This window comes from Carcharodon carcharias, chromosome 24 (genome assembly GCF_017639515.1).
Source record: "Carcharodon carcharias isolate sCarCar2 chromosome 24, sCarCar2.pri, whole genome shotgun sequence".
NCBI classification, from domain to species: domain Eukaryota; kingdom Metazoa; phylum Chordata; class Chondrichthyes; order Lamniformes; family Lamnidae; genus Carcharodon; species Carcharodon carcharias.
In genome coordinates, this window is record NC_054490.1 from 1,216,508 (window position 1) to 1,237,585 (window position 21,078).

General features: G+C 55.1%; 1 protein-coding gene across 1 annotated transcript in view; it reads right to left on the reverse strand.

Moving 5' to 3' along the window:
• prpf19 (pre-mRNA processing factor 19) overlaps positions 1-21,078 on the reverse strand; it is a gene marked incomplete at its 5' end in the record, with an annotated part of 112,871 nt that overhangs the window by 90,141 nt on the left and 1,652 nt on the right. The window contains 9 exons of the mRNA XM_041173877.1: positions 3,101-3,256; positions 3,356-3,465; positions 6,005-6,080; positions 7,367-7,441; positions 9,676-9,717; positions 10,327-10,389; positions 12,161-12,234; positions 16,571-16,712; positions 18,243-18,319. Coding sequence (XP_041029811.1) covers positions 3,101-3,256; positions 3,356-3,465; positions 6,005-6,080; positions 7,367-7,441; positions 9,676-9,717; positions 10,327-10,389; positions 12,161-12,234; positions 16,571-16,712; positions 18,243-18,319 — 815 coding nt within the window. The remainder of the gene's footprint in view (positions 1-3,100; positions 3,257-3,355; positions 3,466-6,004; positions 6,081-7,366; positions 7,442-9,675; positions 9,718-10,326; positions 10,390-12,160; positions 12,235-16,570; positions 16,713-18,242; positions 18,320-21,078) is intronic.

Genomic DNA, 21,078 nt, shown 5'->3' on the forward strand with positions numbered 1-21,078 from the left:
GCAGCGTAAAGATCAGTCAGTGTAACTTTATTCAGCACGGTAAGGATCAGTCAGTGTAACTGTTTATTCAGCAGGGTAAGGATCAGTCAGTGTAACTGTTTATTCAGCAGGGTAAGGATCAGTCACTATAACTGTTTATTCAGTAGGGTACGGATCAGTCAGTGTAACTGTTTATTCAGCAGGGTAAGGATTAGTCAGTGTTACTGTTTATTCAGCAGGGTAAGGATCAGTCAGTGAAACTGTTTATTTAGCAAGTTAAGGATCAGTCAGTGTAACTGTTTATTCAGCAGGGTAAGGATCAGTCAATGTAACTGTTTATTCAGCATGGTAAGGATTGGTCAGTGTAACTGTTTATTCAGCAGGGTAAGGATCAGTCAGTGTAACTGTTTATTCAGCAGGGTAAGGATCAGTCAGTGTAACTGTTTATTCAGCAGGGTAAGGATCAGTCAGTGTAACTGTTTATTCAGCAGGGTAAGGATCAGTCAGTGTAACTGTTTATTAAGTAGGGTAAGGGTCAGTCAGCGTAACTGTTTATTCAGCAGGGTAAGGATCAGTCACTGTAACTGTTTATTCAGCAGGGTAAGGATCAGTCAGTGTAACTGTTTATTCAGCAGGGTAAGGATAAGTAAGATTAACTGATTATTCAGCAGGGTAAGGATCAGTCAGTGTAACTGTTTATTCAGCAGGGTAAGGATAAGTCAGATTAACTGTTTATTGAGCAGAGTAAGGATAAATCAGATTAACTGTTTATTCAGCAGTGTAAGGATCAGTCAGTGTAACTGTTTATTCAGCAGGGAAAGGATCAGTCAGTGTAACTGTTTATTCAGCAGGGTAAGGATAAGTCAGATTAACTGTTTATTCAGCAGGGTAAGGATCAGTCACTGTAACTGTTTATTCAGCAGGGTAAGGCTTAGTCAGTGTAACTGTTTATTCAGCAGGGTAAGGATCAGTCACTGTAACTTTTTATTCAGCAGGGTAAGGATCAGTCACTGTAACTGTTTATTCAGCAGGGTAAGGATCAGTCAGTGTTACTGTTTATTCAGCAGGGTAAGGATCAGTCAGTGTAACTGTTTATTCAGCAGGGTAAGGATCAGTCAGTGTAACTGTTTATTAAGTAGGGTAAGGATCAGTCAGTGTAACTGTTTATTCAGCAGGGTAAGGATCAGTCACAGTAACTGTTTATTCAGCAGGGTAAGGATCAGTCAGTGTAACTGTTTATTCAGCAGTGTAAGGATAAGTCAGATTAACTGTTTATTCAGCAGGGTAAGGATCAGTCAGTGTAACTGTTTATTCAGCAGGGAAAGGATCAGTCAGTGTAACTGTTTATTCAGCAGGGTAAGGATAAGTCAGATTAACTGCTTATTCAGCAGGGTAAGGATCAGTCACTGTAACTGTTTATTCATCAGGGTAAGGATCAGTCACCGTGACTGTTCATTCAGCAGGGTAAGGATCAGTCAGTGTAACTGTTTATTCAGCAGGGTAAGGATCAGTCACTGTAACTGTTTATTCAGCAGGGTAAGGATCAGTCAGTGTAACTGTTTATTCAGCAGGGTAAGGATCAGTCAGTGTAACTGTTTATTCAGCAGGGTAAGGATCAGTCAGTGTAACTGTTTATTCAGCAGGGTAAGGATCAGTCACTGTAACTGTTTATTCAGCAGGGTAAGGATCAGTCACTCTAACTGTTTATTCAGCAGGGCAAGGATCAGTCAGTGTAACTGTTTATTCAGCAGGGTAAGGATCAGTCAGTGTAACTGTTTATTCAGCAGGGTAAAGATCAGTCAGTGTAACTGTTTATTCAGCAGGGTAAGGATAAGTCAGATTAACTGTTCATTCAGCAGGGTAAGGATCAGTCAGAGTAACTGTTTATTCAGCAAGGGTAAGGATAAGTCAGATTAACTGTTTATTCAGCAGGGTAAGGATCAGTCACTGTAACTGTTTATTCAGCAGGGTAAGGATCAGTCAGTGTAACTGCTTATTCAGCAGGATAAGGATCAGTCACTGTAACTGTTTATTCAGCAGGGTAAGGATCAGTCAGTGCAACTGTTTATTCAGCAGGGTAAGGATTAGTCAGATTAACTGTTTATTCAGCAGGGTAAGGATCAGTCACTGTAACTGTTTATTCAGCAGGGTAAGGATCAGTCAGTGTTACTGTTTATTCAGCAGGGTAAGGATCAGTCAGTGTAACTGTTTATTCAGCAGGGTAAGGATAAGTCAGATTAACTGTTTATTCAGCAGGGTAAGGATCAGTCACTGTAACTGTTTATTCAGCAGGGTAAGGATCAGTCACTGTAACTGTTTATTCAGCAGGGTAAGGATCACTCAGATTAACTGTTTATTCAGCAGGGTAAGGATCACTCAGTGTAACTGTTTATTCAGCAGGGTAAGGATCAGTCAGTGTAACTGTTTATTCAGCAGGGTAAGGATCAGTCAGTGTAACTGTTTATTCAGCAGGGTAAGGATCAGTCACTGTAACTGTTTATTCAGCAGGGTAAGGATCAGTCAGTGTAACTGTTTATTCAGCAGGGTAAGGATCAGTCAGTGTAACTGTTTATTCAGCAGGGTAAGGATCAGTCAGTGTAACTGTTTATTCAGCAGGGTAAGGATCAGTCAGTGTAACTGTTTATTCAGCAGGGTAAGGATCAGTCAGTGTAACTGTTTATTCAGCAGGGTAAGGATCAGTCAGTGTAACTGTTTATTCAGCACGATAAGGATCAGTCAGTGTAACTGTTTATTCAGCAGGGTAAGGATCAGTCATTGTAACTGTATATTCAGCAGGGTAAGGATCAGTCAGTATGACTGTTTATTCAGCAGGGTAAGGATCAGTCAGTGTAACTGTTTATTCAGCAGGGTAAGGATCAGTCAGTGTAACTGTTTATTCAGCAGGGTAAGGATCAGTGAGTGTAACTGTTTATTCAGCAGGGTAAGGATCAGTCAGTGTAACTGTTTATTCAGCTTGGAAAGGGTTACTCGCTGTACGATGAGGTGGCCCAAGGTTTTAACACATGCAAAGGTCACAAAATAAGGACACACCCGCCCGGACACTCCCTTCCCCCACCTGACCCTCCAGCAACTAATCCCAGGCGTCACATCCATCTCTTACCTGGTCATCAGATGCACTCAGCAGGTAGTCACCCGTGGCGTGGAGACTGAGGCCGGTGACAGCTCCCTCGTGGGCTCGGACCACCTGGACGCAGGATGTGGCAGAGACAGACCAGATGCGGATGGTTGTGTCGGGGGAGGCTGAGAAGACGATGTTCTGTGGGGGAGGGAGACAGGAAGCCCGCAGTTAGGTGTTTTACTCCAACCGGGAAAGCGGGAAAGCAAGAGGCCGGGAGCCGGGACACAGGAGCCTCACCTCGCTGGGGTGGAACACCACGCTCGTCACCTTCTTGCCGTGACCCTTGAGGGTGGCCAGGATCTGCTCCGAGTTCTTGTCGAAGACGACCACGTTCTTGTCCGCACCACCTAGGGCAGAGGGGACGGACAGAGAGAGACACCAGGTCAGGGAGGCTGCACGGCGGGGATGGTGGGAGAGGGGGCAAGAGGGGGAGGAAGGGTGTGGGGGTGGGGAGGGGACTCACCCCAACCCCACTCACCCCATCCCCAGTCACCCCGACACCACTCACCCCAACCCCTCCCCCACTCACCCCGACACCACTCACCCCAACCCCTCCCCCAGTCACCCCGACACCACTCACCCCAACCCCTCCCCCAGTCACCCCGACACCACTCACCCCAACCCCTCCCCCACTCACCCCGACACCACTCACCCCAACCCCTCCCCCACTCACCCCGACACCACTCACCCCAACCCCACCCCAACCCCCCCCCCTCAGCCCACCCCTTCCACCAGTCACCCAACTCCCACCCCTGCACCCCAACCGCACCCCCACTCACCCAACACCCACCCCCACACACCCAACACCCACCCCCACACCCCACCCCCACTCACCCAACACCCACCCCCACACCCCACCCCCACTCACCCAACACCCACACCCCACCCCCACTCACCCAACACCCACCCCCACACCCCACCCCCACTCACCCAACACCCACCCCCACTCACCCAACACCCACCCCCACTCACCCAACACCCACCCCCACTCACCCAACACCCACCCCCACACCCCCAACACCCACCCCCACACCCCACCCCCACTCACCCAACACCCACCCCCACACACCCAACACCCACCCCCACACCCCACCCCCACACACCCAACACCCACCCCCACACCCCACCCCCACCCCCACTCACCCAACACCCACACCCCACCCCCACTCACCCAACACCCACCCCCACACCCCACCCCCACTCACCCAACACCCACCCCCACTCACCCAACACCCACCCCCACTCACCCAACACCCACACCCCACCCCCACTCACCCAACACCCACCCCCACACCCCAGCCCCACTCACCCAACACCCACCCCCACACACCCAACACCCACCCCCACACCCCACCCCCACTCACCCAACACCCAACACCCACACCCCACCCCCACTCACCCAACACCCACACCCCACCCCCACTCACCCAACACCCACCCCCACTCACCCAACACCCACCCCCACTCACCCAACACCCACACCCCACCCCCACTCACCCAACACCCACCCCCACACCCCACCCCCACTCACCCAACACCCACCCCCACACACCCAACACCCACCCCCACACCCCACCCCCACTCACCCAACACCCACCCCCACACCCCACCCCCACTCACCCAACACCCACACCCCACCCCCACTCACCCAACACCCACCCCCACACCCCACCCCCACTCACCCAACACCCACCCCCACACCCACCCCCGCTCACCCAACACCCACCCCCACACCCCACCCCCACTCACCCAACACCCACACCCCACCCCCACTCACCCAACACCCACCCCCACACCCCACTCCCACTCACCCAACACCCACCCCCACACCCACCCCCACTCACCCAACACCCACCCCCACTCATCCAACACCCACCCCTACACCCCACCCCCACTCCCACTCACTCAACACCCACCCCGACACACCACCCCCACCCACCCAACACCCACCCCTACACCCCACCCCCACTCACCCAACACCCACCCCTACACCCCACCTCCACCCACCCAACACCCACCCCTACACCCCACCCCCACCCCCACTCACCCAACACCCACCCCTACACCCCACCCCCACCCCTACACCCCACCCCCACTCACCCAACACCCACCCCTAAACCCCACCCCCACCCCCACTCACCCAACACCCACCCCTACACCCCACCCCCACTCACCCAACACCCACCCCTACACCCAACACCCACCCCTACACCTCACCCCCACCCCCACTCACCCAACACCCACCCCCACTCACCCAACACCCACCCCTACACCCCACCCCCACTCACCCAACACCCACCCCTACACCCCACCCCCACCCCCACTCACCCAACACCCACCCCCACACCCCACCCCCACTCACCCAACACCCACCCCTACACCCCACCCCCACCCCCACTCACCCAACACCCACCCCTACACCCCACCCCCACTCACCCAACACCCACCCCTACACCCCACCCCCACCCCCACTCACCCAACACCCACCCCTACACCCCACCCCCACCCCCACTCACCCAACACCCACCCCCACTCACCCAACACCCACCCCCACACCCCACCCCCACTTACCCAACAGCCACCCCTACACCCTACCCCCACCCCACTCACCCAACACCCACCCCTACACCCCACCCCCACCCCCACTCACCCAACACCCACCCCCACTCACCCAACACCCACCCCCACTCACCCAACACCCACCCCCACTCACCCAACAGCCACCCCTACACCCTACCCCCACCCCCACTCACCCAACACCCACCAGCCCCACCTCCACCCCACTTCGCCCCACCCCAGCACTGCACAGCATCCGTCCCCAAACTCTGACACCGCTGCAGGTGGGCTTGGGGGATGGGGGGGTTACCCATCGAAAGCTGTACCTACCCGTCAGAACCTTGGCCGTGTCCGAAGGGCAAAGGTCAAGGGCCAGGATGCCGGGGACGCTGGCGCTGTGAAGACCCTGCAAACCAGAGCAAGAGCGAGGGGTGGAGATCGGTGAGAACAAGAGCGTCGGAATAAAACTGAGCAGCCCTGACCTAAATCTGCCCCATTCGCGCACACACACCCCCTCCATACCCCTCACCGAGGGAGAGCAGGAGGCCAATCGGCCCCTCCAGCCTGCTCTCCCATTCCATACGGTCAGAGCGGACCTTCTGCCCCCAACTCCACTTTCCCGCTCGCTCCCCGCATATCCCTTAACTTCCTCAGTGTCCAAAAAGAACCCTCCATCTCAACGCGGAATAGACTCAACGACGGAGCATCCGCGGCTCGGCGGGAGGGGGAGAGAATTTCACAGATTCACAACCCTCCAAGCGAACACATTCCTCCTCATCTCCGTCCAAAACGGCCGACCCCTTGTCCTGAGACTCTGGCCCTCTCCCCGCCCCTGACCCTAAGCCTCGCTGGTTCTAGACTCGCCAGCCGGGGTGGGGGGATGTGGATCAGCCTCTCGGTATCGACCCTGTCAAACCCTCCGACAATTTTACATGTGGAAATGCGATCGGCCCCTCATTCAGCCAAAACCCACAAGGCCATGTTATAACTCTCAACGTCCACCTGCCTCACCTCCCTTATCTCTATAACCTCCTCCAGTCCCCTACAACCCTCCCTATCTCTGTAACCTCCTCCAACCCCTAAACTCCTCCCTATCTCTGTAACCTCCTCCAGCCCCTACAACCCTCCCTATCTCTGTAACCTCCTCCAGCCCCTACACCCCTCCCTATCTCTGTAACCTCCTCCAGCCCCCTACACCCCTCCCTATCTCTGTAACCTCCTCCAGCCCCTACACCCCTCCCTATCTCTGTAACCTCCTCCAGCCCCCTACACCCCTCCCTATCTCTGTAACCTCCTCCAGCCCCTACACCCCTCCCTATCTCTGTAACCTCCTCCAGCCCCCTACACCCCTCCCTATCTCTGTAACCTCCTCCAGCCCCGACACCCCTCCCTATCTCTGTAACCTCCTCCAGCCCCGACACCCCCCCCGGCCGTGCCTTCAGCTGCCTGGGGGGGGGGGGCCCCTGAGCTGTGGGATTCCCTCCCTAAACCCCTCCATCTCTCTCGCCTCCTTTGGGACGCTCCTTGAAACCTCCTCGTCTTGACCGAGCAGTTGGGCACCTGTCCTGATAACATCTTACAGGGTTCGGGTCAAATGCTGTCAGATAACACAGACTGGGGTCTTTTCCTAAGTCAGAGGCAGGATATAAATGCAAGTCATTTTCGTGAAGTTTACTTCCAGTTGGAACTTACCACGTGGGAGGCCACCTGCCTGTACTTGCTGAGGTCCTCACCTCTCACCAACTCCTCAGGGACAGTCTTGCCTCGCTGTATAACACATCAGCAGAAAAGTACAGTGAGTGCCGCATCAGTGGGCCCTGCCCCAGGTTTATGACATGTCTCTCCAATTTGCCTCCGTTACCCTTTATCAAATAGTATGCCCCATCCAGGCCCTTGGCATAAAATAGCCTGAACCTCCCACCCCTGTTTATAGAACGGACCGTCCCCCACGTTAATAAAATGGTCTGTCCCAAAAAGACCCCCCACATTTATAAAATGGTCTGTCCCACACAAACCCCCAATGTTTATAAAATTTTCTGTCCCACAAACACCATCCCCCACCCAGTTTATAAAATGGTCTGTCCCACACAGACCCCCAATGTTTATAAAATGGTCTGTCCCACAAAGACTGCCCCCCCCACCCCAGTTGTAAACAGGTCTGGCGCGTGTGCCAGAGTGACACTCTGCTCCCATGTTATACACACACCTACTCACCCAACATTCATCATTAAAGTGGGTAAAGGCCTTAGGTTCCCATTCACGTGGGCCCCACTCTCGTTCTGGGTTGGACAGTTCTCCCGCCACCTCCCTATCCTGCCAAGGTGTGTGCGTGGTCAGTGTGCCTGTGTCAGTGAGAGTGTGCGCGTGTGAGTGTGTGCATGTGCGTGTGTGCGCGTGAGTGAGAGAGTGCCTGTGTCAGTGTGTGTGTGTGTATGTGAGCGTGCCTGTGTCAGTGTGCTTGAGAGTGCCTGTGTCCGTGTGTGTGTGTGTGTGTGTGTGTGTGTGTTTGTGTGTGTGTGAGCGTGCCTGTGTCAGTGTGCATGAGAGAGTGCCTGTGTCAGTGTGTGTGAGTGCCTGTGTCAGTGTGTGTGTGTGAGAGTGCCTGTGTGTGTGTGTGTGAGAGAGTGCCTGTGTGTGTGTGTGCGTGAGAGTGTCTGTCTGTGTGTGTGTGTGTGTGTGTATGTGAGCGTGCCTGTGTCAGTGTGCTTGAGAGTGCCTGTGTCCGTGTGTGTGTGTGTGTGTGTGTGTGTGTGAGAGCGTGCCTGTGTCAGTGTCAGTGTGCATGAGAGAGTGCCTGTGTCAGTGTGTGTGTGAGTGCCTGTGTGTGTGTGTGTGCCTGTGTGTGTGTGTGTGTGTGTGTGTGTGTGTGTGTGTGTGAGAGAGTGCCTGTGTGTGTGTGTGAGAGTGCCTGTGTGTGTGTGTGAGAGAGTGTCTGTGTGTGTGAGAGAGAGTGCCTGTGTGTGTGAGAGAGAGTGCCTGTGTGTGTGAGAGAGAGTGCCTGTGTGTGTGAGAGAGAGTGCTTGTGTGTGAGAGAGTGCCTGTGTGTGAGAGAGTGCCTGTGTGTGAGAGAGTGCCTGTGTGTGAGAGAGTGCCTGTGTGTGAGAGAGTGCCTGTGTGTGTGTGTGTGTGTGTGTGTGCGTGTGTGAGAGAGAGTGCCTGAGTCAGTGTATGTGTGCGTGTGTGTGTGAGAGTGCCTGTGTGTGTGTGTGAGAAAGAGAGAGTGCGCCTGTGTGTGTGTGAGTGCGCCCGTGTCAGTGTGTATGTATGTGTGTGTGAGAGAGTGCCTGTGTGAGTGAGAGTGCCTGTGTCAGAGTGTGTGTGTGTGTGTCTGTCTGTGTGAGGGCCTTTGTCAGTGTGTGTGAGTGCGTGTCAGTGTGTGAGAATGCCTGAGTCTGTGTGTGTGTGTGAGAGAGACAGTGCCTGTGTGAGTGCTTGTCAGTGTGTGTGAGTGCCTGAGAGTGTGTGAGAGAGTGCCTGTGTCAGTGTCAGAGTGTGAGAGAGTGCCTGAGTCAGTGTCAGTGTTTGCGAGAGAGTGCCTGTGTCAGTGTCAGTGTTTGCGTGAGAGTGCCTGTGTCAGTGTTTGCGTGAGAGTGCCTGTGTGTGTGTGCGTGAGAGTGCCTGTGTCAGTGTGTGCGTGAGAGTGCCTGTGTCAGTGTGTGCGTGAGAGTGCCTGTGTCAGTGTGTGTGTGAGAGTGCCTGTGTCAGTGTGAGAGTGCCTGTGTCAGTGTGTGTGAGAGTGCCAGTGTGTTTGTGTGTGCCTGTGTCAGTGTTTGCGTGAGAGTGCCTGTGTCAGTGTGAGTGTGTGTGTGAGTGTGTGTGTGTGTGCCTGTATCAGTGTGTGTGAGAGAGTGCCTGTGTCAATGTCAGTGTGAGAGTACCTGTGTGAGTGTGTGAGAGTGTGTGTACACACTCTGCAGGCAGGAAGACAGACTCCCACCAGGACACAGACTTCAGCACTCGGTGAGGAGCTGTCAAAAGCACAAAATCCTGCTGCAACCTACCTTCTTACGTTCAGTGGTCAGCACAGTAGCCTTATCTTGAAGCTGAAATGGGGAGAGCAAGACAAAGTGAATATCTCTGTAACCTCCTGCACCCCTAACCCTCCCTAATCTGTAACCTCCTCCAGCCCCTACAACACTCCCAATCCTTGTAACCTCCTCCAGCCCCTACACCCCTCCCTATCTCTGTAACCTCCTCCAGCCCCTGCAACCCTCCCTATCTCTAAGTTCCTCCAGCCCCTACAACCCTCCCTATCTCTGTAACCTCCTCCAGACCCTACAACCCTCCCTATCTCTGTAACCTCCTCCAGCCCCTACAACCCTCCCTATCTCTGTAACCTCCTCCAGCCCCTACACCCCTCCCTATCTCTGTAACCTCCTCCAGCCCCTACAACCCTCCCTATCTCTGTAACCTCCTCCAGCCCCTACAACCCTCCCTATCTCTGTAACCTCCTCCAGCCCCTACACTCCTCCCTATCTCTGTAACCTCCTCCAGCACCTACACCCCTCCCTATCTCTGTAACCTCCTCCAGCCCCTACAACTCTCCGTGGTTCCCAGGGATGAAAGGACACTGCTGGACCCCAACCTCTCCTTCTCGAACCCTTCTCTCTCTCTCTGTCTCGCACGTACCCATAGCCAGAATTTGAACTTACCTTCTGAATGATCTCTGGAGTCATTCCAACCTGTTCACCGACATCCATGGGTTCTCCTGCTCCCTGTGGGGGACAAATCAGGGCAGAATGTAAGACGTATGCACATCCAGGTTGAAGGAGGAAATGGGTAAGAGAGAGAGAGACGCTGGACAGAAAAGCGGGTGCAACACTTTAGGGAGGGTGTCCACACCTTGGAGAAGGCGCTCGAGGGGGATTGACCCGAATGGTCCAAGCGACGAGGGACCTGCATTAACGCAGAGAGTCATGAAATCCCATTGGTCTGTGTGGGCAGATTGTAACACTGAAGGTACAGGGTGTTCCAATGCTCGTCACGTTGGTTCCTGCCCGGGAACAAGGGCGGGACCCTCTGGGAGTGCTTTGATAGGTCCCCAGATCAGTTCGAGATTCAGGGAGCAGCTTTCCTTGCGGCAGTCAGCTTGAGGAAGGCTGCCAGCCAAAAGGGCCGCTGTTCGCTCTGAGCAGCTTGAGGGCTCAGGGAAGGCCCGGGTCGTCGAAGGGAGCGGAGGGGAAGTCCTGGCGGTCCTATATGGCTGGATACAGCCAGGGGGCAGCAGTTCACAGAAACTCAGGGGGCCGTGCTGACTTAGCGAAGCTAGCTGCTGAGCAAAGGGCTGAGATTAAGCCATTGAAGTGAAAGCCCAAGTGGGAGAGCCTGGGATCCGGGGGGAGAAGGGATCCCCGAAGGTGAGACGGGAACCCTGTGAGGCGGGCCGTGGTTGAAGCGGTCCGAGTGGGAGTGACTTCCGGACAGAATTCCGGGGCGGGATCTTCAGAGGCGGAGCTGGGGACCCCTCGTGAGCCGGTGTTAACGAGATTGTTTGACGTTGGAGTTTACGGGGTAGGTTCGTGAGAAATCCATGGACTCTGTCTTGGTTGCTTCTGTCATTTACTCTGTAGTGTGGCGCGTTCGACCGCAGTTCGTCTGTTAATTCACACGCACCTCATACTTACCCTGAATGTTAAGGGTGTAAGGTCGACATGGGAAATTGCTTTATCTTTCTGACCTCGCATGGTGAAGTTTATTTCAATTTGTTCAAAACCCTTGGGAATCTCGTGGGTTTATTCCAAAAGCCTTGAACCTGAACCTTGACCTACTTAAAACAAAACGGTGTTGGTCCCTAGCCGGATCCCGCACTCCCCCCCCCCCACCCCCCCACAGCCACGTCCTGAGGTCTGGCCAGGGTTCGTAACGGGGGGCTGAGGAGGAGCTGGGATCGTTCTCCTTCGAGCGGGGGGGGGGGGGAGGCGAAGAGGGAGATTGAATCGAGGCGTCCGAAATCACCAGGGGCTTTCCTTCGAGTAAATAAAGGAGAAACTGTTTCCAGTGGCCAGGGGTGGGGGTGGGGGGGGGGGGGTGGAATCGGTAACCAGCGGGACGCGGATTGAAGAGAATCAGGAAAAGAATCAGAGTTTTGTGAGGGGGTGGGGGGACCAGGGGGGTAGGGGTGCGAGATGAGGAGGAAGAAGGTGGGGGAGTGGAACCAAATTCGATGGGAACGCTGAAAAAGTGGGGGAATGCGTAAATGCTTGAAGGGGAACAATTCGTAGGGGTACAGGGGGTGGGTGGGGGGGTGGGTTTGGCGAAGAGCAAGAGGGGGACTAACTGGGTAGGGGGTCAGCCGAAGGGTTGGCAGAGGCACAACGGGGCCCCCTCACCGGCCCCAACACACGGTGGAGAAATCTTCCGGCAGAGTGTGCCGGCTCGAAGAGGTGGGGGTGGTCACGATCACGCCTCCCCACTCCTACCCTCCGGGTTCAAGCCCCTCCCGCTGTCTCCCTCCACCCCGCGGGGTCCGCTCTGGACCGTACTTACCGGTGGCGCGGCAGGAGTCACCGGCGCCGCCTGAGGAACAGCCAAACCAGCCTGTGGCTTCAGCGTGGCCAGAGCTGCAGAGAGAGAGAGAGAGAGAGAGAGAGAGAGAGAGAGAGAGGGAGGGGGTTGGTCACAGAGGTTAAAGCAACGCATGGTTAACAGGGTTCACTTGGCCGCGGGGAGGGGGTTTGCCGGCCCCCTTGCCCCATCCTCCTGCCAAGGTAGACGTCCCCTCACTGTACCCCCCCCACCGCCCCCCCCCCCGCCATTCTCTGCGACAGGCGCACTCTGAGGTCACGCCGCGGGGTGGTCAGGACCCTCCGCAGGTCGGACGGGAGTCACGTCTCAAACTGGAAGATTCGCGGAAGGGGGTGTTGTTTTTTTTTACAGGGCAGTTGCTGAGAGGTTCTTTCCCCTCCAGGGGGCTGGGGGAGACGAGAGCAAGGGGGACAGCGGGGTCGAAGGAGGGGGGTTGGGGGGGAGAGGTGGAGGAGGGGGGTGGGGGTGGTGGGGGGGTCACAGTGTCGGGGTTCAGGGGGTCGGCCATCTCGGATGGAGACGAGCAGAGCTTCCTTCGCCCGGAGGGTTGTGAATTGTTGGAATTCTCTCCCCCCGCACACCCCCCCACCCTCCCAGAGAGGCAGCCGTTGTGTGGGGGTGGGGGGGGGGGTGGTGGGGGCCTGCATCGTCTGAGTTTATACCAGGCTCAGCCGGGAAGATTTTTGGGCGCCCAGGGTATGGAAGGGAATGGGGTGGGGGGGAAGAGGGGGGGAAACAGAGCGGGGGTGAAGGAGCAGACCAGTCACGGCCGTGTTCACGGTCAGGAGCGGGCTGGACAGGCTGCACAAGCTCCAGGCGCGGAGCACCCGGATCGGACTCCGCCCCAGGCAGGGGTTCAAAGGGGAGGAGGGGGCTGTGCTGGTCCCGGTCCCATCCGGCGCCAACCGTCGGTTCCTGATCGAGACGTTCACGGCGCAGGCCGAGCCGTCACTCACTGGGATGGGCAGGGCACGCAGTCAGTAAACCTCCCCGAGCATAGATTCACCCCGTCACCCACAACCTGACCCACTCTCTCTCTCCCCCGTAACCCACACTCTGACCCTCTCTCTCCCCCGTAACCCACACTCTGACCCTCTCTCTCCCCCGTAACCCACACTCTGACCCTCTCTCTCCCCCGTAACCCACACTCTGACCCTCTCTCTCTCTCTCCCCCGTAACCCACACTCTGACCCTCTCTCTCCCCCGTCACCCACACTCTGACCCTCTCTCTCTCCCCCGTCACCCACACTCTGACCCTCTCTCTCTCCCCCGTCACCCACACTCTGACCCTCTCTCTCTCCCCCGTCACCCACACTCTGACCCTCTCTCTCTCTCCCCCGTAACCCACACTCTGACCCTCTCTCTCTCCCCCGTCACCCACACTCTGACCCTCTCTCTCTCTCCCCCGTAACCCACACTCTGACCCTCTCTCTCTCTCCCCCGTAACCCACACTCTGACCCTCTCTCTCTCCCCCGTCACCCACACTCTGACCCTCTCTCTCTCTCCCCCGTAACCCACACTCTGACCCTCTCTCTCTCTCCCCCGTAACCCACACTCTGACCCTCTCTCTCTCTCTCCTCCGTAACCCACACTCTGACCCTCTCTCTCTCTCCTCCGTAACCCACACTCTGACCCTCTCTCTCTCCCCTGTAACCCACACTCTGACCCTCTCTCTCCCCCGTAACCCACACCCTGACCCTCTCTCTCTCCCCGTAACCCACACACTGACCCTCTCTCCCCGTAACCCACACACTGACTCTCTCTCTCTCCCCGTAACCCACACTCTGACCCTCTCTCTCTCCCCGTAACCCACACACTGACCCTCTCTCTCTCCCCGTAACCCACACCCTGACCCTCTCTCTCCCCCGTAACCCAGAACTCTGACTCTCTCTCTCCCCCCCGTAACCCACACCCTGACCCACTCTCTCTCCCCCGTCACCCACACTCTGACCCTCTCTCTCTCTCACCCGGAACCCACACTCTGACCCTCTCTCTCTCACCCGGAACCCACACTCTGACCCTCTCTCTCTCTCTCTCCTCCGTAACCCACACCCTGACTCTCTCTCTCTCTCACCCGTAACCCACACTCTGACCCTCTCTCTCTCTCACCCGGAACCCACACTCTGACCCTCTCTCTCTCTCCTCCGTAACCCACACTCTGACCCTCTCTCTCTCTCACCCGTAACCCACACTCTGACCCTCTCTCCCCCCCGTAACCCACACACTGACCCTCTCTCTCTCTCCCCGTAACCCACACTCTGACTCTCTCTCTCTCTCCCCCGTAACCCACAACCTGACCCACTCTCTCTCCCCCGTCACCCACACTCTGACCCTCTCTCTCCCCCCCGTAACCCACACTCTGACCCTCTCTCTCTCTCCCCCGTAACCCACACTCTGACCCTCTCTCTCTCTCCCCGTAACCCACACTCTGACCCTCTCTCTCTCTCTCCTCCGTAACCCACACTCTGACCCTCTCTCTCTCTCCCCCGTAACCCACACTCTGACCCACTCTCTCCCCCGTAACCCACACTCTGACCCACTCTCTCTCTCTCCCCCGTAACCCACACTCTGACCCTCTCTCTCTCTCCCCCGTAACCCACACTCTGACCCTCTCTCTCTCTCCTCCGTAACCCACACTCTGACCCTCTCTCTCTCTCACCCGTAACCCACACTCTGACCCTCTCTCTCTCACCCGGAACCCACACTCTGACCCTCTCTCTCTCTCCCCCATAACCCACACTCTGACCCTCTCTCTCTCCCCTGTAACCCACACCCTGACCCTCTCTCTCTCTCCCCGTAACCCACACTCTGACCCTCTCTCTCTCTCACCCCCGTAACCCACACTCTGACCCTCTCTCTCTCCCCCGTAACCCACACTCTGACTCTCTCTCTCTCTCCCCCGTAACCCACACTCTGACCCTCTCTCTCTCTCTCCCCCGGAACCCACACTCTGACCCTCTCTCTCTCTCCCCCGTAACCCACACTCTGACCCACTCTCTCCCCCGTAACCCACACTCTGACCCACTCTCTCTCTCTCCCCCGTAACCCACACTCTGACCCTCTCTCTCTCTCCCCCGTAACCCACACTCTGACCCTCTCTCTCTCTCCTCCGTAACCCACACTCTGACCCTCTCTCTCTCTCCCCCGTAACCCACACTCTGACCCTCTCTCTCTCTCCCCCGTAACCCACACTCTGACCCTCTCTCTCTCTCCTCCGTAACCCACACTCTGACCCTCTCTCTCTCCCCTGTAACCCACACTCTGACCCTCTCTCTCTCTCCCCCGTAACCCACACTCTGACCCTCTCTCTCTCTCTCCCCCGTAACCCACACTCTGACCCTCTCTCTCTCTCCCCCGTAACCCACACTCTGACCCTCTCTCTCTCTCCCCCCCGTAACCCACACTCTGACTCTCTCTCTCTCTCCCCCGTAACCCACACTCTGACCCTCTCTCTCTCTCTCCCCCGGAACCCACACTCTGACCCTCTCTCTCTCCCCCCCGTAACCCACACTCTGACTCTCTCTCTCTCTCCCCCGTAACCCACACTCTGACCCTCTCTCTCTCCCCCGTAACCCACACTCTGACCCTCTCTCTCTCCCCCCCACGTAACCCACACTCTGACCCTCTCTCTCTCCCCCGTAACCCACACTCTGACCCTCTCTCTCCCCCGTAACCCACACTCTGACCCTCTCTCTCTCCCCCGTAACCCACACTCTGACCCTCTCTCTCTCCTCCGTAACCCACACTCTGACCCTCTCTCTCTCCCCCATAACCCACACTCTGACCCTCTCTCTACCCCGTAACCCACACTCTGACCCTCTCTCTCTCTCCCCCGTAACCCACACTCTGACCCTCTCTCTCTCTCACCCCCGTAACCCACACTCTGACCCTCTCTCTCTCACCCCCGTAACCCACACACTGACCCTCTCTCTCTCCTCCGTAACCCACACTCTGACCCTCTCTCTCTCTCCTCCGTAACCCACACACTGACCCTCTCTCTCTCCTCCGTAACCCACACACTGACCCTCTCTCTCTCTCCTCCGTAACCCACACACTGACCCTCTCTCTCTCCTCCGTAACCCACACACTGACCCTCTCTCTCTCCTCCGTAACCCACACACTGACCCTCTCTCTCTCCTCCGTAACCCACACACTGACCCTCTCTCTCTCTCCTCCGTAACCCACGCACTGACCCTCTCTCTCTCTCCTCCGTAACCCACACTCTGACCCTCTCTCTCCCCCCCAGTAACCCACACACTGACCCTCTCTCTCCCGCTGTACCCACACTCTGACCCTCTCTCTCCCGCTGTACCCACACTCTGACCCTCTCTCTCCCGCTGTGCCCACACGCTGACAGAGACAGGCCTTACCTTCTCGAGCGGCCGTCACCTCCTTGGTCAGGCGAGCGATGACTCTGCAGGCAGCATCGTGCTGGTAGAGGGCGTGCGACAGCTCCTGGCGTGTGGTCTGCAGCTGTTGTCGAAGGGTGAAGCTGTGCAGCATGACTGCGTCCTGGAGGGAAGCGGGGGGTTGGGGGGTGGGGGTGGGGGGGGGAGAAAGAATCCCAGGATAAGGATCATTCCCGCTGAAGGATTTCACGCCCGGCAAACCTCCCCCTATGCACCCGGGCACAGGGAGAGTGGGCACGGCCAAGGCAAAGTGCAGAGGGGGTGAGGGGCGGGAGGTGGGGACCTGAGAGATTAGGGGGCGAGCAGGCAGCGAGTGAGCAAGGGGGACAGGATGGGGCGGGGAGAGAGAGCAGCGCAGGTGGAGGAACGGGTCTAAAGCGAAGGGAGAGGGGTCGGGGAGGGTAGGTGGAGGAGCGCGAGGGGAAGGGAGGGACTGGTGGATGTCAGGGCATGTGGCACAGGGAAGGAGATCGGGCAAATTTTATATCGTAAGTAAACTAACCCCTCGATTAGATTCCAGTCTGTAACTCACTCCTGGGTATCTGTTATTCTATATATAAACCACCCTGAACCCCTCGATTAGATTCCAGTCTGTAACTCACTCCTGGGTATCTGTTATTCTATATATAAACCCCCCGAACCCCTCGATTAGATTCCAGTCTGTACCTCACTCCCGGGTATCTGTTATTCTATATATAAAGCACCCTGAACCCCTCGATTAGATTCCAGTCTGTAACTCACTCCTGGGTATCTGTTATTCTATATATAAACCCCCCGAACCCCTCGATTAGATTCCAGTCTGTAACTCACTCCCGGGTGTCTGTTATTCTATATATAAACCCCCCGAACCCCTCGATTAGATTCCAGTTTGTACCTCACTCCCGGGTATCTGTTATTCTATATATAAACCACCCCAAACCCCTCGATTAGATTCCAGTCTGTAACTCACTCCCGGGTGTCTGTTATTCTATATATAAACCCCCCGAACCCCTCGATTAGATTCCACTCTGTAACTCACTCCCGGGTATCTGTTATTCTATATATAAACCCCCCGAACCCCTCGATTAGATTCCAGTCTGTAACTCACTCTCGGGTATCTGTTATTCTGTATATAAACCCCCCAAACCCCTCGATTAGATTCCAGTCTGTAACTCACTCCCGAGTATCTATTATTCTATATATAAACCACCACGAACCCCTCAATTAGATTCCAGTCTGTAACTCACTCCCGGGTGTCTGTTATTCTATATATAAACCCTCCCGACCCCCTCGATTAGATTCCAGTCTGTAACTCATTCCCGGGTGTCTGTTATTCTATATATAAACCCCCCCGAGCCCCTCGATTAGATTCCAGTCTGTAACTCACTCCCAGGTGTCTGTTATTCTACATATGAACAGTCGAAGGGGATGGGTACGGACAAGCTACATAGAACACCGAAGGGGTACTGCGTGAAGCAGGCTGTATTCTTCAGGAGGGTACAAGGTTTGAAACCGCGGAGCGTGAAGAAGCCTTTCGAGAAAAGCTGAAGTGGAGGGCAGGGCTTGGGAAGCAGGGGGCAACAGCAGGAAACCAGGCTGCGCAACATAAGGGCTGGGGGTGAAAGAGGGGCCGTTTCGAGTGTTACGGACTTACCCACTCATCCTGTAAAGCCTTGAGGATTGCCGGAATGCTGGTGGCCGATGGCGGCTTTGGTCTGATGGGGTGGCTGGCTGCAAACACAGACGGAACAAAATCAATCAAAACGATCGGTCGCTGGCTCCCCACCTCAGGCCAGGCCCGCTCCGAGTCCCGCACACTCCGGCACTGCGTCAGGGGCTCAGAGCCAGCCTCGGTGTGGAACGAGACAGGTTTAATAAACGATCTCAGAGTAAAAGATCCCCTAGGAAACAGTGACCATAACATGGTAGAATTTAGCGGTCAATTTGAGGGTGAGAGACGTGGGTCAGAAACAACTGTGCTAAACTGAAATAAGGGTAACTACAAAGGAATGAGGGCCGAGTTGGCTGGAGTGGGCTGGGAAAGGAGTTTAGCAGAAAAGACGGTTGATGAACAATGGCAGACGTTTTAAGAAAATAGTTCATGACTCACAACAAAGATATATCCCAGTGAGGAAGAAGGATTGTGTGGAAGGGGATAAACCAACCAGGGTTAACCAAGGAAGTTAAGGATGGCATCAAATTGAAAGAAAAAACGTACAAGTGGCAAAGACTAGCGGTAAGCCAGAGGATTGGGCAAGTTTTAAAAACCAACAGAAGATGACCAAAAAATAAATAAAGAGGGAGAAAATAAACTTTGAGGGTAAACTAGCAAGTAATATAAAAATGGACAATAAGAGCTTCTTTAAATATATAAAAAAGGAAGAGAGAGAGAGAGGCGCCAAAGTGAACATAGGTCGCTCAGAGAATGAGACTGGGGAAATAATAATGGGGAACCAGGTGATGGCAGAGGAGTTGAATAAATACTTTGCTTCAGTCTTCAGGGTAGAAGACACTAACAGCATTCCAAATATACTAAATAGTCAAGGGGCAAAAGTGGGGGAGGAAATAAATACAAAATAACTATCACGAGAGAAAAAGTACTAGGGAAACTAATGGGGCTAAAGGCCAACAAGTCCCCTGGACCTGATGGGCTGCATCCTGGGATATTAAAGGAAGTAGCTACAGAGATAGTGGATGCTTTGGTAGTAATCTTCCAAGAATCCTTAGATCCTGGAAAAGTCCCAGAGGATTGGAAAACTGCCAATGTCACACCCTTATTGAAAAAGGGAGGGAGACAAAAAAGTAACTACAGGCCAGTTAGCTTAACATCTGTCATTGGGAAAATGTTAGAGTCTATTATATAGGATGTAATAGCAGAGCATTTAGAAATGTATAATATAATCAAGCAGAGTTAGCATGACTACATGAAGGGGAAATCATGCCTGACAAATTTATTAGAATTCTCTGAGGATGAAACAAGCAGGATAGATAAAGGGGAAGCAGTAGATGTAATATATTTGGATTTCTAAAAGGTGTTTGATAAGGTACCGCACATAAGGCTACTTAATAAGGTAAGGGCCCATGGTGTTGGGGGTAGTATATTAGCATGGACAGAGGATTAGCTAATTAATAGAAGCCAGAGAGTTGGGATAAGGGGGGCATTTTCAGGATGGCAACCTGTAGCTAGTGGAGAGCCACAGGAATCAGTGCTGGGGCCACAACTATTTACAATATATATTAATGACTTGGATGAGGGAAGTGAATGTGCTATCGCCAAGTTTGCAGATGACACAAAAATAGGTGGGAAGGCAAGTGGTGAGGGTGACACAAGGAGTCTACAGAGGGATAGAGACAGGTTAAGTGAGTGGGCAGATGGAATATAATGTGGGAAAATGTGAGGTTATGCACTTGGGCAGGAAGAATAGAGGAGCTGAATATTATTTATGTGGAGAAAGCCTGCAGATAGCTGCAGCACAGAGGGATTTGGGGGTCCTCGTGCATGAATCACAAAAAGCTAACATACAAGTTCAGCAGGTAATAGGGAAGGCAAATGTTGGCCTTTATTTCAAAGGGAATGGAGCATAAAAATAGGGAAGTCTTGCTCAAACAATACATGACACTAGTCAGACCACACCTAGAATACCGTGAACAGTTTGGGTCCCCTGATCTAAGGAAAGATACACTGGCATTGGAGGCAGTCCAGAGAAGGTTCACAAGGTTGATCCCACGGATGGGCGTGCCCTGGACAGCGAGGTCTGCCTGGCCAAGGGCCGGGTGACAGGGGACAGTGACGGCGTTAGGGCAAGGGGGAAGCGCCGAGGGGAAGCAGAGCCCCTCCTCAGCCAGGGGCCCACCAACGGAGGAGGTGGTGGGGGGGGGGGGTTGTTGTTGGCTGCCCATGTGGGTTTATTAAGCCCCCTTGATGCCGGCTCATCCCCCCACCCCTCCCCACCCGCCCCTCCCCCGCACTGACACTGCCCCCACCTCTTACAGCCGCTCCCTCTCATTCCCCCCTCACCCCCAACCTTTCGTCTTCTCTCTCCCTACTTGGGGGCTCGGTAGCGAGCGCCCTCCAGGGTCTGAGAGGGGCCGCCAAGGAAGCAAGCCAGGACTGGACCCTCGAGCTGACCGCCTCGCGAGGGGGGGGGGGGGCCGGAAACGGAGACCATGAAAGGGGCCTCAAGGGGGGTCCAGACGGACGCTGGAGGGGGATTCGACTTGCAGGGCTGCGGGGGTGGAATTCGAAGGTCGGGTCGGAGGGGAGGGAGAATGGGGCTGACCAGATTGCTAAAGAGAGACACAGAAAGAGAGAGGAACAGAGAGAGAGACAGAGAGAGAGAGAGAGAGAGAGAGAGAGAGAGAGAGAGAGACAGAGAGAGAGAGAGAGAGACACAGAGAGAGAGAGAGAGAGACAGAGAGAGAGAGACAGAGAGAGAGAGAGAGACAGAGAGAGAGAGAGACAGAGAGAGAGAGACAGAGAGAGAGAGAGA